General features: G+C 50.6%; 1 protein-coding gene across 3 annotated transcripts; it reads left to right on the top strand.

Moving 5' to 3' along the window:
* Nucleotides 1-1,949: 1,949 nt before the first annotated feature.
* LOC102444286 (E3 ubiquitin-protein ligase TRIM56-like) lies at nucleotides 1,950-15,954 on the top strand. Of its 3 annotated transcripts, XM_089780357.1 has the most exons (3): nucleotides 2,093-2,107; nucleotides 6,467-6,723; nucleotides 9,182-15,954. In XM_089780357.1, the coding sequence occupies exon 3, from the start codon at nucleotides 9,201-9,203 to the stop codon at nucleotides 11,235-11,237; it is 2,037 nt and encodes a 678-aa protein (XP_089636483.1). In that variant the 5' UTR covers nucleotides 2,093-2,107; nucleotides 6,467-6,723; nucleotides 9,182-9,200; the 3' UTR covers nucleotides 11,238-15,954. The 3 variants fall into 3 exon arrangements, with proteins under 3 accessions (XP_075770718.2, XP_089636483.1, XP_089636482.1); XM_075914603.2 differs by lacking the exon at nucleotides 6,467-6,723 and having other exon boundaries at nucleotides 1,950-2,107; XM_089780356.1 differs by lacking the exon at nucleotides 2,093-2,107 and having other exon boundaries at nucleotides 3,642-6,723.
* The last annotated feature ends 308 nt before the right edge of the window (nucleotides 15,955-16,262 follow it).

Here is a 16,262-nt window from a genome sequence, read left to right as displayed (position 1 = left end):
ACGCACACACTGTATCCGATAGGGACAGACAGACAGACGGACGCACTGTATCCGATAGGGACAGACAGACAGACGCACGCACTGTATCCGATAGGGACAGACAGACGGACGCACGCACTGTATCCGATAGGGACGGACAGACAGACGCACACACTGTATCCGATAGGGACAGACAGACGGACGCACTGTATCCGATAGGGACAGACAGACAGACGCACACACTGTATCCGATAGGGACGGACAGACAGACGGACGCACTGTATCCGATAGGGACAGACAGACAGACGCACACACTGTATCCGATAGGGACAGACAGACGGACGCACACACTGTATCCGATAGGGACAGACAGACGGACGCACACACTGTATCCGATAGGGACGGACAGACGGACGCACACACTGTATCCGATAGGGACAGACAGACGGACGCACACACTGTATCCGATAGGGACGGACAGACAGACACGCACACACTGTATCCGATAGGGACGGACAGACAGACGCACACACTGTATCCGATAGGGACAGACAGACAGACGCACACACTGTATCCGATAGGGACGGACAGACAGACGCACACACTGTATCCGATAGGGACAGACAGACAGACGCACGCACTGTATCCGATAGGGACGGACAGACGCACACACTGTATCCGATAGGGACAGACAGACAGACGCACACACTGTATCCGATAGGGACGGACAGACAGACGCACACACTGTATCCGATAGGGACAGACAGACAGACGCACGCACTGTATCCGATAGGTACGGACAGACAGACGCACACACTGTATCCGATAGGGACAGACAGACAGACGCACACACTGTATCCGATAGGGACGGACAGACAGACGCACACACTGTATCCGATAGGGACAGACAGACAGACGCACACACTGTATCCGATAGGGACGGACAGACGGACGCACACACTGTATCCGATAGGGACGGACAGACGGACGCGCACACTGTATCCGATAGGGACGGACAGACGGACGCGCACACTGTATCCGATAGGGACAGACAGACAGACGCACACACTGTATCCGATAGGGACAGACAGACAGACGCACACACTGTATCCGATAGGGACGGACAGACGGACGCACACACTGTATCCGATAGGGACGGACAGACAGACGCGCACACTGTATCCGATAGGGACGGACAGACAGACGCGCACACTGTATCCGATAGGGACGGACAGACAGACGCTGTATCCGATAGGGACAGACAGACAGACGGACGCACACACTGTATCCGATAGGGACAGACAGACAGACGGACGCACTGTATCCGATAGGGACAGACAGACGGACGCACACACTGTATCCGATAGGGACAGACAGACAGACGCACACACTGTATCCGATAGGGACAGACAGACAGACGCACACACTGTATCCGATAGGGACGGACAGACAGACGGACGCACACACTGTATCCGATAGGGACAGACAGACAGACGGACGCACTGTATCCGATAGGGACAGACAGACAGACGCACACACTGTATCCGATAGGGACAGACAGACAGACGCACACACTGTATCCGATAGGGACGGACAGACAGACGGACGCACACACTGTATCCGATAGGGACGGACAGACGGACGCACACACTGTATCCGATAGGGACGGACAGACAGACAGACGGACGCACACACTGTATCCGATAGGGACAGACAGACAGACAGACGGACGCACTGTATCCGATAGGGACAGACAGACAGACGGACGCACACACTGTATCCGATAGGGACAGACAGACGGACGCACACTCTCTCTCTCTCTCTCTCTCTCTCTCTCTCTGATGGGGGAGCCACTGGTCCTGCCCCTCCCTGCTCTGCACGTGGCCTGTGGAACCGCCTCAGATTTCTATTGGCTCGACTCTCCAGTGTGTCCCCCGTCGCCCCGCCCCCGGCCCCTCCCCCTTCAGGGACCCGTCCGCAGCCCCGCCCGCGGGAGCCAGAGCCGGACGTGCGGCGCGCGGAGCGGCTCCCGGAAGGTCGATGACGTCACCCGCAGGCCGCGCCTGCGCAGTAGCAGCTCGAGAGCGGAAGCGGCGGGGTCCGGCAGGAGCAGCGCGGCTGGCGGCGGGTGAGTGGCGAGGAGGAGGCCCGGTGGCCCCCAGTGTCCGCGCGCGGCAGGGCCCGGGGCCGCGCCTGGCGAGAGGCCGCGCAGAGCTGACGGGCCCGCTGCCATCGAAGCCGCCCGAGCAGGGGCCTGGTGCGCGTGCGCCGCTTTGTGGGGGGCGGCCACTGGCCCGGCTAGTGCGCCTGCGCAGGGGTGTCCGACGCCGGGGCTTTGTGCCGAGATCGAACGTTCCTGCGGGGCGGGGCCTCCCTCGCGAGCGCCGCGCGTGCCCCGTGTCTTCCCTCGCGCCCGGCCCAGCTGCGTGTGTCAGGGCATGCAGCCCTCGGCAGGACCCGCCCTGGGGCGCTGCGCTCAGACTAACCGGCTGAGCCAGGCCGCTAGCCCGCACCCACCCCCGCTCCATGCAGCGCTGCCCCTTTGAAACGCCACTAGCCCGCCAGGCGCCTCCTGCAGGGAGCACAGGCCTGAGCCCCCCCCCCCCCGCTCCATGCAGCGCTGCCCCTTTGAAACGCCACTAGCCCGCCAGGCGCCTCCTGCAGGGAGCACAGGCCTGAGCCCCCCCCCCAGGCCCCCCCCCTCCCCCCGCTCCATGCAGCGCTGCCCCTTTGAAACGCCGCTCCAGCCAGGCGCCTCCTGCAGGGAGCACAGGCCCTGGGCCCCCCCCCCCCCCCCTGCTCCATGCAGCGCTGCCCCTTTGAAACGCCGCTCCAGCCAGGCGCCTCCTGCAGGGAGCACAGGCCAGGGGACACCCGGCAGGCCTGGGCCCCCCCCCCCCTGCCACCGCTCCATGCAACGCTGCCCCTTTGAAACGCCACTCCCGCCAGGCGCCTCCTGCAGGGAGCACAGGCCAGGGGACACCCGGCAGGCCTGGCCCCCCCCCCCGCCCCCCGCTCCATGCAGCGCTGCCCCTTTGAAATGCCACTAGCCCGCCAGGCGCCGCCTGCAGGGAGCACAGGCCAGGGGACACCCGGCAGGCCTGCCCCCCCCCCCCCTGCTCCATGCAGCGCTGCCCCTTTGAAATGCCACTAGCCCGCCAGGCGCCGCCTGCAGGGAGCACAGGCCAGGGGACACCCGGCAGGCCTGCCCCCCCCCCCCGCTCCATGCAGCGCTGCCCCTTTGAAACGCCACTCCCGCCAGGCGCCGCCTGCAGGGAGCACAGGCCAGGGGACACCCGGCAGGCCTGGGCCCCCCCCCTGCTCCATGCAGCGCTGCCCCTTTGAAACGCCACTCCCGCCAGGCGCCGCCTGCAGGGAGCACAGGCCAGGGGACACCCGGCAGGCCTGGCCCCCCCCCCTCACCCCCCGCTCCATGCAGCGCTGCCCCTTTGAAACGCCACTCCCATCAGGCGCCTCCTGCAGGGAGCACAGGCCAGGGGACACCCGGCAGGCCTGGGCTCCCCCCCCCCACCCCCGCTCCATGCAGCGCCGCCGCTTTGAAACGCCACTCCCATCAGGCGCCTCTGCCTGCAAGGAGCACAGGCCAGGGGACACCCGGCAGGCCTGGGCTCCCCCCCCCCCCCCCCCGCTCCATGCAGCGCTGCCGCTTTGAAACGCCACTCCCATCCTGGCCCCGGGCTGCACTTGCCATGTGAAAGCAGCAGCTCTGGTGGAGCCCAGGGTCTGCCCCTGGACTCCTCATGGCGCTGCTACTTTGAAGCACCCCCTCCTCTTTTCCCCAACCTTGCTGTCTCTTTTTGATAGAGGAGGAGGGGAAGAGCAACTAGTTGACTAGTGTGTTGATTATCTAATAAACATTTGCTTATTACATAGTCAGTTGTTTGTTCACATCCGTAATTCATAGCTCTAGCATTTGGTTCTCTTATACCCATAGAATGAGCCTGGCTCATGTTGGTTATGGATAGTAATAACATTATCATTCATTATAGCTCAGAGTTATTTACACACTTGCCTTTGCCTTTACTAAATTTTAGGATATACTTAAAATTATGGTCATACACATTATGCTTAGAAATGATAACTCACGTGACAATATTTATATTTGATGCTTGTTTAAAATAATAAGGGTATAAGCTAATACACTATACAAGCACTTGCTAGTAAACCTCTGCCTTCCTTCAATTTGTTGACAGACAACAAAAGTATCAAGTTTGGCACTTCTTTAGCCATAAAACCTTATTATTTCCTCCAACTCTATTGATCTTGGAATGCAAATTTATAACTCCATTTTGCTTTTAACTTTCTGTAGTCTTTTCTTTATATTATGTTTGAGAGGGAATTTTAGTTACTGTGATTTTTGTATTTGGTTGCAAAGTGTGTGATTGGTACAAATGATAGATTGTAAATATTAGAACCATTTGGTTAAAAGACTAACATCAGGACATCTTTTCCTTGTTCATAACACCAGCCTGGCCCTGAAAAGAAACAGAAATATTTATGTTCTCATTGAGAAGGTGAAAAAATGGGAAAGGATATTTATTTTAGAAAAGCCAAAGAAGAGCAATATTTAGACATTACACATATCTGACCATAGAAACATCAGCTTAAGTCCTCTGCTGCTTCACTTCTCACCCCCATTCATTGCAAAGAGAAAATCTTTGCTTGAACCCACACAAACAATCCCCAAAATATTCTTGTTAAAACTGATTTGTTTATAAATACTTAACACAGTTAAAAGAACTAGGGGGTGGTGCCCCCTCTTGCTATGCTTGCCAACCCCCCTCTCTGGGGACAGGCATCCCCGCCTCCGCCCCGGCCGCCAGGGAGGATCAGCCCAAGGTGTGGCAGCTCTGGCTCGCCCTGGCTCTTTCTCCCCTGCCCACCAGACCCTCTCCACGAAGGCCAGGCCAGCTCTGGCTATCCACCGGCTCTGGCCTCCGGAGGGTTGGGCCAGGCCAAGGCTGCGGCTGCGGCTGGCCCAGCTTGCTCCCTCCGGCCACTGGGGGGAGGGGTTGGCCTGGGCCTGACCTGGACCAGGCCAAGGCCACAGCCAGCCCAGCTCACTCCCTCTGGCAGCCAGGGTCTTGGACTGGGCTGAGGCTCCCCCCGCTCCCTTTGAGGCCATGGACGGTCCGAGGCTGCCCGGGCCATGGCTCTTGCCCCCCCGTCCTCAGCCCTGAAGTCACCCCAGTGCTTGCCCTTCTCACCCCTACTCTTGCCCCCCTGGCCTCTTTACCCCTCCTCCCCATTGGCCCCAGCTCTTCCCTCCTACCCCCAGCTCTGAGGCTTCGCTGGCCCCAAGTCTGCTCCTGCTCTTCCCCCACCTCCCAGGCACCAGGGGAAAGGGAGGCCTGTCCAGGCAATTTTTTTATATATATAAAGAGAACTTTTGAAGCTATACTGTGTTTTCTCAAAGTTTAGTTACTTACATGCTTCCCATTTGACGGTGAAACACTTTTTTATTTAGATTAGAGTTGTTAAAATGTATTTAAACATGTAACTGCTGAAAAAAATGCAGTGGTTACATGTTGGTAGGAGGCAGGCAGCTCCCTGGTTCACCATTTACTTGGTTACACTTTCATATCCCTAATTTAAATGATTAAGAAGGTGTAAGTTTTATTTGAATTGTTTATCTGCAAATTTTTTGTAAGCAAGCCTTTCATAGGATTAGTGTCCTGTTCCATAGCCAATATGGATTCAAAAGTCACCTTAGTATGTAACTGATTACTAATATAAGAAACTATTTGAATACAGATTAGTGATAGAAATGTAGCCGTGTTAGTCTGGGGTAGCTGAAGCAAAATGCAGGACAATGTAGCACTTTAAAGACTAACAAGATGGTTTATTAGATGATGAGCTTTCGTGGGCCAGACCCACTTCCTCAGATCAAATAGTGGAAGAAAGTAGTCACAACCATATATACCAAAGGATACAATTAAAAAAAATGAACCAATGTATTTGAATACACATATTGATATTAATGGTGCATTTATTACCTAGCTATGCATAAGCAAACTTGCGCACCAAAATGAGCGAGGCAAGAAAAACCTGTTTCCAGGCTCCTTCAGAAGGAAATAATACCTTCTCTGATTATCTAATTTAAAGAGACTCTTTAAGAATCAAATAAAGAATAAAATAAAGGAGTATTTTAAAAGCTGAAATACTTTTAAGTGGAAAATAGCGTTTGGGCACATCTGAAGAAGAATTTTAACAACAGAGGAGCTAAAATGATAGCCCAAATGTAATGATTAGAAGAAAGAGCTTAAGCTCTTAACGTTGAAGATGTTTGAGGTTTTTCTCATTACAAAACAAAAGCAATAAAACGCTAACCCCAGTTAGACTGCATATAGAGGAGTTGAAGAAGCTATTTGAACCAGCCCAGGAAGTTATAAGCCAATGGAATGTGACACAGACTGATATTTGAATCCTACAAACACCCTGAAAGCGATGCATGTTCTTCCTTCAGTGAGAGTGTGGAAAGAAGGTCTGGGGAGCAATAGATGGTTCCTGTGCTCCTATCTTTCAACTTGAACAGGCTCATCCCATCCCACATCTTTGTGTCAACATCTCTACAAGCCAGTAGCAGCAGCAAGACAGCTGTGAGCAGAGAACAAAAGCAGCCAGAACACAGCATCAGGAAGAAGCAGCTTCCAGTGCAGCATTGTGATTGGGTTCACCACAGCCTCAGCACTATGAGATCAAGCTTGTCAAACCACTGCCATGGTATTAGGTTTGAATTACTCTTGGAGTGATTTTAATGGGCTCTGGAAATGGCATTGTGTAAGTTTAGATTCAAACTGTTTATCCAGTTAAATACTAGAAGAGTTATGCTGTGCATTCCTGAATAGAAGACACTGAGGTTAGGGTTGTACATCCCTTAACCCTAACTGTTAAGCCTTACCTGTTAACGGGTGTAGGCTGGAACAGCCTGCCACTGGCACCGGCTGCTCTGGTGTCCGGAGCAGCCTCCGTGGCCTTGGTAAAACAGGGAGATAGCGGGATTTGATATTTGCCCATCTCAAGGCCACTCTTTAAAGTACGTTGCTGTGTTTTAAGAAATGTTGCTAATTGATGAGTAATTTCTTGAATGGCTGATTTTAAATAACTAAATTAAATGCTCTCTTTGGTTTCATTGGATTTAGGTAAGTACCCTTACCTTTGTCCATCCATCCATTATTTATATATTCTTTGCTGAAACAAAATAAGATTTATTCATGTGCATACTAAGGATGTTAATTGGCTAATCGCGTAGTCGATGCAATTGCTGCAGCTCTGAGTTTAAATGTAGTAGGAGCCAGGTGCGCAGGCAGCCCAGCTCCTACTATAGGAGTCTCCAACCTTTTTATGCATGAGATCACTTTTTGAATTTAAGTGCAATCCAGGATGAACCTCAAACCCAACACCCTTGCCCTGCCTCTTTCCCGTCCCTTCTCCGTGGCCCCACCCCTTCTCTCTCCATCCTCCCTCCCCCATCCTCACTCGTTTTATCAGGCTGTGAGCAGGAGTTTGGGGTGCATTAGGGGTTCAGGTTCAAAATGTGGGCGCCAGCTTGGCACTGCTTACCACAGGTGGCTTCTGGGTGGTGGTGCAGGGACTAAGGCAGGCTCACCCCTACTATGGTCCTGCACCACTCCCAAAAGCAGCCAGTAAGCTCTCTCCATCCCTCCTCTGCTCTGTGGAGATGGGGTACAGGTTGGAGGGAGGGGCACCCTGACATATGTGCCCCTCATTCCTCTCTTCCGGTGCCCTGCACAGCAAGCAGAAGGCTCCCAGGGTGAGGGGCGCCTCCAAAGCAGAGGGCAGGAGCAGCATGTCAGTGCTGAGAGGGGCAGATGAAGTGCCAGCACTTGACAGCCTTTGGCCAAACCTCTACTGGTTGGTGACCACTGTCCTACTACAATTAAATTGCAGAGCCACAGCAAGGGTTATGTGGATCCCGGATTGCTGCGCAGACTTCTGCCTTCCCTTCCCTCTCCTCTCCCCGCCATGGAGAGGGTGCTGGGGGAAGCAGCTTTTAAGGTGGCTCCCACCGGCTTCTGCTTCCCCCAGTCCCCACTGCCTCTGATAGAGGCAGCGGGGTGGGGGAGGGGGCGAGTAGTCAGCTAGTGACCTGACTACCCAATAAGCATAGGCTTAATGGCAGACGACTACTCAACTAGTCGCTTACATCCCTAGCGCGTACCCAGATATGTATAATATGCCAAGACAAGGTTGACTATTGAATTTTGGAGAATAATGTATTAGGGTCTTCGCTTACCTAAAGAAAAGTGTCTCCCCATCAGAGGTGGAGCCATTTTTACTTTACGTCCGCTGACAAAAAGCATTAAGTGTCAGAAACTGACTACCTTACAGAGAAGTTCTGGGAGGAAAGCATTAATAGGCTTCTGAGGGTGTGCTGAAGACATAAGAAAGTGTAATTTCTGTACTGAACTAGTCATCCAACTAAAGAGGTGTAGGTGCTCTGAATAAAAGTTCCGATTGTGGTTTATAACTAAATTAACAGCTTTGAGCTTTCCGTTTTGGGATAAAGAGGTTTGCTGTGTTAATTTGATGGCTTGATTAAACTCATGCTTTCATGCCAATATTGCTGCTAATGGCAGTTTCTGATCTTAATATGATGATTACATTGTTTTGTCCATAATTGGTTTGATATAGCCTAATCTTTGTGGTATGTTCTAAAATTCATAAAAAGTATATTGGGTTCCTTCAGTAAGTAATTTGGGTCAGAGCCCTAGAGAACCTCTCTGTATCAGATGATCCAGCTTAGTTCCCCGTTAGCTTCTTTCTTAAATTAACCTAGTTCTCACCTGCCATTCCTTGTTTCTGTCTAGACTATACATTTTAGTAACATTGGAATAAAATTCCTGGATGCTCAACTCTTTCTTGCCTGTGTCCCTTGGGTGAATAGATTCAAACACTTCTGCGTAGTGGCAGGAAGCAAAAATGTCCCAGGTGTTCGCTAAAGGCACACATCCAATTCAACAGAAGTATATGCAAGGACAGAAATATGATGCAGGCTAGACGGTGACCCTGTCTTCTTCCCCTCTCTCTGACTTATCTGCCTCTCTCTCCTATACATCAGCCTGTCTCTTTCTTGGGATTGCAGCCTTCAGCAGAACTGTCACTCAGGTGAGTGTAGAAAGAAGTGGTGCATTTTGACCCTTCTTTGTTTTGTTTCCAGGCTCCAGTTGGATGGGACAATGTCCTTACAAGAGTTAATCCGGGAGGATTTCCTGACCTGCAAAATCTGCTATGATCTCTACACAGTGCCAAAAATCCTTCCATGTCTACACAGTTACTGCCAGCATTGTCTGGAACCAGTAGTGAGGGATGGATCCCTCCAGTGTCCTGAGTGCCGACTGAAAACAGGTGTCCCAGGAGGTGCCTCAAGTCTGAAAACAAACTTCTTCATCAACAGCCTCCTGGAGTTATTCCAGATTAAACACAACAGGGACTTGGCCTGCACAGTCTGCTCAGATGCCCAGAAAATTGTGACTGCCACTGCTCGTTGCCTAGACTGCAAAGATTTCTTGTGCCAGTCCTGCAACCAGGGCCACTGCTGCTCCCGTCTCACTCTTCATCACAGGGTGGTGAAGCTGGAGGAGTTTCTTGCTGGGGGATATGATGCTGAGATGAGGCTGCTGCAGGAGCTGTGCTGCCAGGACCATCAACAAGAAGCACTCCGATTCTTCTGTGACACCTGCAGCACTCCCATCTGCAGGGACTGCCGCATGCTAGACCATTTCCAGCACAAGGTAGTCTCCATGGCAAATGCTGTACAGCGAGAGAGGCCTTCTGTCGAGCAGCTAATTCAGAGCCTGGAGGGAACGGTTACATGCATCTCTGAGCAGGAAAAAGCTGTGGAAGAGACGATAGATAAGTTGAAGACATCAGGAGAGAACATAAAAGAGAGGATCACCAAGTATGTGGATGACCTTATCTCCTACGTCCTGGCCCAGAAAGAAGCCGTGCTGGGCGAGCTGTCTGCTTTCCTGACTCAGCAAATGGAAGGCTGTCGCCTGGTGAAAGAGGAGCTCCAGAGCCAGAGAGAGAAGGCAGTCAGCACCAAGGAGTTCTCTCAAAGGGTCCTTTCTGTGGGAAAGGACTATGAGATCTTACACTTGGAGGGCATGATAAGGAATCGGATTCAGGAGCTCCAGACATATATCCCACGGAAACTAGAGCGCCAGATCCCTGAATTGACCATAGCCTGGGATCAGCCGGAAATGCAGTCTGAGGCAGCACTCTTCAGTCTTGTGTTTCCCGGGGAACAGCCTGAGGGAGACACGGAAACTGTTTTTGAGCCAGCTAGCGAGGTATCTGCCTCCCCCAGCGAGGAGTCTGAGGTTGAGCTAAACTCACCTTTGGATTCAGAGGAGGACTCGTGTCCAAGCTCTGAAGAGAGTGCTCTTGGCACCCCTGCCAAGGACCCCTCTTATTGTAATAGGCACAGGAAAAGGCCTAAGCGTGTCTGCACTTTTGAGGTAGACCAGAGCTGCTCCCAAGAAAAGCCCAATATCACTGGCATTGCAGTTCTGCCTCACACTGGTGGCATTCTCCTGTTGGATCAGGAGAATGATGAGATAAAGCAGTATGGTGCTGATGGGCACTTGGAACAATCAATACCTCTGCCAGACTCGGATGGAGTCTTTACTGGCATTTCGCTCTGTGGAGACATCCTGGCTTGTTCTTCAGATTCTTTCCTGTTCTTCCTGACCCTTGAGGGCAAGTTTCTGCACAAATTGCTTCTAAGGGGATCAGAGTCTTCCTATGCCATCACCTCCTATGAGGACTCCTATGTTGCTGTGAGTGAGGGCACGCTCTGCTCCATCTCCCTTTACAGCCCTTCAGGAGCCTGCGTGGGCAGGGTGGAGCCCAGAGATTACCGTGGGGGGAAGTTCCTTTTCATTGCTGTCAATGCCTGGGAAGAATTCATTGTCTCAGACTTCATCAAGAAGCAGATTGTCATCATTGAGAGGTCTGGACTGATTCTCAATGTGCTGAAGACCTCCCACTCACTGCTAACAAAGCCATTCAGCGTATGCGTCGATTCCGCCAGTAACATCTTTGTGGTCGATCAGTTGAAAGTGATTAAATTTTCACCAGATGGTGAGACAGGAGAGGTAGTGTTGAGCAACCAAAGTCGGCTGAAGAGACCCCGTGTCCTTGCTGTGGATGACAGCGGGCGCCTTGTCCTGGTGCAAGAGGATGGTTACGTCCACATTTACTGCTTCTAGTTTAACTCTTGAAGAGTGAGGGCCAAGAGCTCAGAGTACCTGGTTCTGGAACCTCAGAGGTGAACAGCTGTAAGGAAATGGCAGCAGGGAAACACCTTTGCTTAAAGTGCATTTGGTAATTGACATTGATGGATGACAGGTGCCTTTGAACCATTTCATTTTAAAGTAGCATCTCTTCCCTGGCCCGTGCCTTACCTCTGCATCAGAGGCAAGCTGATAGAACTCCGCTTCCCACTTTCACTGTTCTGGAGTGTGTCCCAGATTAGGGGACCTCTCAGCATCCCCTTTGCCACCTTAGCCCAATGAGACACTGTACACCCCCTCCTCTTTGCCCCGTCTGCGTCCTCGTTGAGCAGGATGACCAGACATCGCCCGGGAACCTGAAGCCTGCCAAAGGCGGTGAGAATTTGGCTTCAGCATTGAAAGTATCCAGGGAACCTGACAGCCCCACAACTGTGAAAAGGCAAAAACAGCTAGAACTGTATTGGAAGATCTGGAGCAGAACGCGCCCAACCTTGCTGCAGCCCCGGGCTGGTCAGTGTTTCCATGGGGAAGGAAGTGTCAGTTGGCTCAGTTCAATGGGGGGTGCAGCCTCTTACATTCCTCCCCTGTCTAGCCTGTTAAATCCCAGCAGAGCAGTCTGTGCATGAGCAGGCCTCAGCTTTTGTTTATATTCGGGATACAAACTGAAGATTCCTGTTGCATTCCAGCTCGTCCTACTGTATTTTACACTAATAGAGCCCCATGCTATCCTTCATGAGCCATTTCCCAAGGTTTCTTGTTTTGCTTTAATAAAGCCTGGTGCCATTATGCGTGTGGCACATCTTGCTGAGGTGCCAGGGAGTGACTGGCACTGAGTTCTTACAGTGACATAAAGTTGAGGGATGTTTGCTGGAGCTTTCCCCTCTGCAGGTCAGAATGGGAGAGCACATTCACTGGCTTCTTATACTGCGCTGGCAAGAAATGTTCAGGTTCGTACAGTGAAGCTTTGTGGGTTCTATTCAGCCATTTGTCTTTGGGCTTTCCTTTAATGCTTGCTGCTAAACGTATTCTCTTACATGGATTCTCAGAAACCTAGCCACGTGTGTGCCATGGAGACATGCATTCTCTCACCCAGTCATGCACACACGTTAATATTCACGTGTGTGCATACAGGCACGTCCTCACACGCCTTTGTACATAGAAATACACTTGTGTGCACATAGTCCATATGTTTGCCAGTAGTCCCTTGTCCTCATTTCTTTCCAAAATCATTGCGCCCCTTCTCTCTCCCACTCCTCCCATTTCATTTAACTGCCCAACTTCACTAAGATTTGTCATGGAGGGCCCTTTCCAATATTGTAGTGTCTGTGAAAATGCTCAGTGTGCATTGGGGATAAAATTGCACCCATACCTGATAATTAGGGACTGTCTCCGCCTTGCTCTAGGTCTAGGATGTCATGCCTGCGGTATGGAGCCCAAAATGGCCTTGGGTTATTTCACATTAACTTCCAACATGTTCATTCTGCCTCTCCTCACCCTTGCTGCCACCTTTATTCCAGTGTTAAACTGCCCTCCTGCCCATTTCTCTGTTATAGTAATAAAATAGCCTTTATGTAACACACTAGACAGCTTCATTCATTAGCTTAATAGATTCATCGTTGAACGTTAGAGGGGCCATTAGGTATAGTCTGGCCTTCGTGATCCCAGGCCGTTTGATTTAATCTACTTTCCCCTGTATTGAGCTCCTACTCCCCAGTAGCTTTTGGAACAGAGAGGCATCCAGTTTGAATATAAAAACATTAAGAGGTGGAGAATCCACAGCTTCCCTTGGGAGTTGGTTCCAATGGGTAATCACCCACAGGCCTTGTCTACACTAACTTCTGATGTCAATCCGCTTCAGCTGCGCAAGTAGCATAGCTGAAGTTGACATACCAACCGCCACATGTGGTAAGGTTGGCAGAGGCTGCTCTCCCATTGACGCTGGTTACTCTTCTTGTCCTGGTGGAGTACCAGCATTGATGGGAGAGTGCTCCTAGGTCGATTAATTGCATCTAAGCAGACACAATAAATCAATGGTTGATGGTTTGATCGCTGCAGCATCAATCCCTGACCTAGTGGAGACAAGCCCTCACTGTTGGACTGCCCTAGTTCTAACTGGAATTTGTCTGGCATCAGTGCCCAGTCATTAGGTCTGGTTATGCCTTTCTCCGCTAGTCAAGAGCCCTTTGTTTTCTTCCTGTGGAGGTGGTGAAAGGCTAATCAAGTCACCACTCAATTTTTCTTTGAAATAAGATAAACATGTAAGTTTCATGTAAGGGTGTGTCTACTCTGGCACTTGCTCAACAAAACTTTTATTGTTCATGGGTGCTTAATCCCCCTCCCCCCATGAATGACAAAGTTTAGCCCTAGTAAGTGCATGTGTAAATGCTACTTTGTAGGCAGAACCACTGACAACATGAAACCCACTTGTTTGGGGTGGAAGTATTAACAGCGTTCACAGCCCCTGCCCTTTGGCATTAGGGCTGTGTTGACATAGCCTGGTTGCTAAAAGCTGCGTAGCGTAGACAAACACTAAAAGAGCTTCAACCCTTATCCCGTTTTGTGGGTTTTGGAGCACGAGATGGTTATCTTGGCGACGGATCAGCTGCTGACTTTACTTGTGTTGATTGTATCTTTAAATGATGGCGAAGGTGCCTGGAGCTCAAGGCAGGGTATTGAAAAGATATTTTCTATAAGTCTCAATGAATGGGTGCTCCTCCAAATAGTCTAGCCTTTCTGTGCTGGGCTACTGTGCAAGTGTAGGCCCAAGGCCAGTGACAAAGTATGGGTATGGACCTGAAAAATTGCCCTTCTTTGATGGGTTGGGGACACAGATTCTCACTGAGGTCATTCCAAAGCTAGCCCCTTTGCACCCTGGGAGAGAAATGAATGTGCAACTACAGACAGGTTGTGCAAATCTACAGACCCACCCTGAAGATTTGTGGATCTAGTCCTGACCCAGAAATTCAGCGTTTGTGACCTACCTAATGGCGTTGGCCAGCTTTTGTTCCTGCTCACTCTCACGGGCTTATGTTTCCCTGAGGGTATGTCTACACTGCCACCCTAGTTTGAACTAGGGTGGCTAATGTAGTCATTCGAACTTGCAAATGAAGCCCGGGATTAAAATATCCTGGGCTTTATTTAAATGCTCCCGGGCACCACCATTTTTAAATGCCCGGTAGTTCGGACTCCCTGCATGCGGCACGGGCTAGGTACTTCGAACTAAAGCTCCAAATTTGGACTACCGTTACTCCTCATTGCAGGAGGAGTAACAGTAGTCCGAATTAGGGGCTTTAGTTTGAACTACCTAGCCCATGCCGCGTGTAGCCGTAGGCAGGGAGTCCGAACTACCGGGCATTTAAAAATGGCTGTGCCTGGGAACATGCAAATAAAGCCTGAGATATTTTAATCCCGGGCTTCATTTTCAAGTTCGAATGACTACATTTGCCACCCTAGTTCAAACTAGGGTGGCTAGTGTAGACATACCCTGATTAGTGTAGTGTCCAAGTCTCATTTATACTAATCAAGATAGAGAACTGGTTCCATTTTATAGGTCGGGTACTTGGCACAGAAAACTGCAGTAACTGGCCACAAGAAGGTCATAGCAGACCAGAGAACTGAACATGGATCTCTTCTGACACAAGATAGAGCCTTAACTGCAAAGCTGTGTTGCTTCCCTGGATGGTTGGTGACTGGACGAGGAAAAGCATGTCTGATGCATGGGCACAAGTCAGCACCTATCTTTTAGGAAAGTTTCCATGCAACTGGCCTAGAGTCTGATGGGGCAGCTGCCGTCAGCAACAGGAACATTGAGGAGGGAATGAGTTAACTTCCCAAGTTTGTCTGTTGGAATTTCCCCAAACCTGGAGGGAGCTTCTGTTACTTTGTGAGTTTACTAATTGAAAAAGGATAGAAGAACTTGTAGAGCGAAACAGCGTGGGAATGTAAGCGGCAGCTGAATGCAGTGAAGGGGAGACCTACAGTTCTGGAAGTTTTGAACAAGAAATGTTTGGTGAACAGATGAGATTTATCCTTCATCGCCATCCTCACCCACAGAGCAGATTTCTTAGTGTGGTGGAAAAAATGGCCTTTGCCACGCCACGCCTTTGTATGAGAGAGATCATAGGCTGTTTTGCCAGAGTGAAACCAACCACTATAGCACCACATCTAAGAACCAGGAAGTGTTATCGATGGCTGAGCTTCCTCTCCTGGGGAGAGGTGGTGGTGCTGGAGATAAAGTCACTGGGAAGCGCAGCGGATACGCTGTTTTCCTGACCCTTAAAAGACAGAACTGGTCTAAAAGTCAAGCTGTGCATGGGGTCCAAAGTACAGTAATCAAATCACTTTCACACACAACATGAGGTGTCAGGGAGTTCTATGAGGGAGCAGCATTCAGACTGGTGGGTGACTACACCCGCTTCCCTGCTGCATGCCAGGGCAGCCAGGCTAACATGTAGGCTTGGCCTGTCTCTTCCATGTGGGGTCCTAGAATGGACAAATTAAACTACCAGGCATTGAAGCCTGTTAAATAGTAACTCTCATGCCCTGCCGGCTGCCCTAGGGCTGGCTTTGGCTGTTTAGGTTTCTTTATAGCATAGTTTGTTCCTGATTTTAATATAATAAGGAGGCTGATTCCAAATGAGTCAATTTTTTATGTTTTTACATTTTTAAAATACATTCCTAGGCCATTTCTGAATTTCTGTTTTTCTTCTGTGGGACATTTGGTCTGAATTTACTGCTCTAAAAATGACAGGTGTTTAAAATTAAAGGTAATTTTGAAGAGAATTTAGAGGAGTGGAAACATTTGTCACCTATACATCTTGAGCCATTTAGTTCCAGCGTATTCAGTCCTGTGCTTAACTCCTCACGCGAATACTCAGGTGGCACATGGGGATGTTTTGGGGCCATAGAGGCCTGATATTGCTTCTCCTAGAACATAGGAGGCACTGCAGGTCTTCGGAGAGCCATTGGGAGCCATCTCAGATGTAGCACTTCCAGAATTCA

Source organism: Pelodiscus sinensis, chromosome 9 (genome assembly GCF_052426305.1).
Source record: "Pelodiscus sinensis isolate ZL-2025 chromosome 9, ASM5242630v1, whole genome shotgun sequence".
NCBI lineage: Eukaryota > Metazoa > Chordata > Testudines > Trionychidae > Pelodiscus > Pelodiscus sinensis.
Note: the sequence above shows the minus strand (reverse complement) of the source record. Positions and strands in the feature narration are given on the sequence as shown.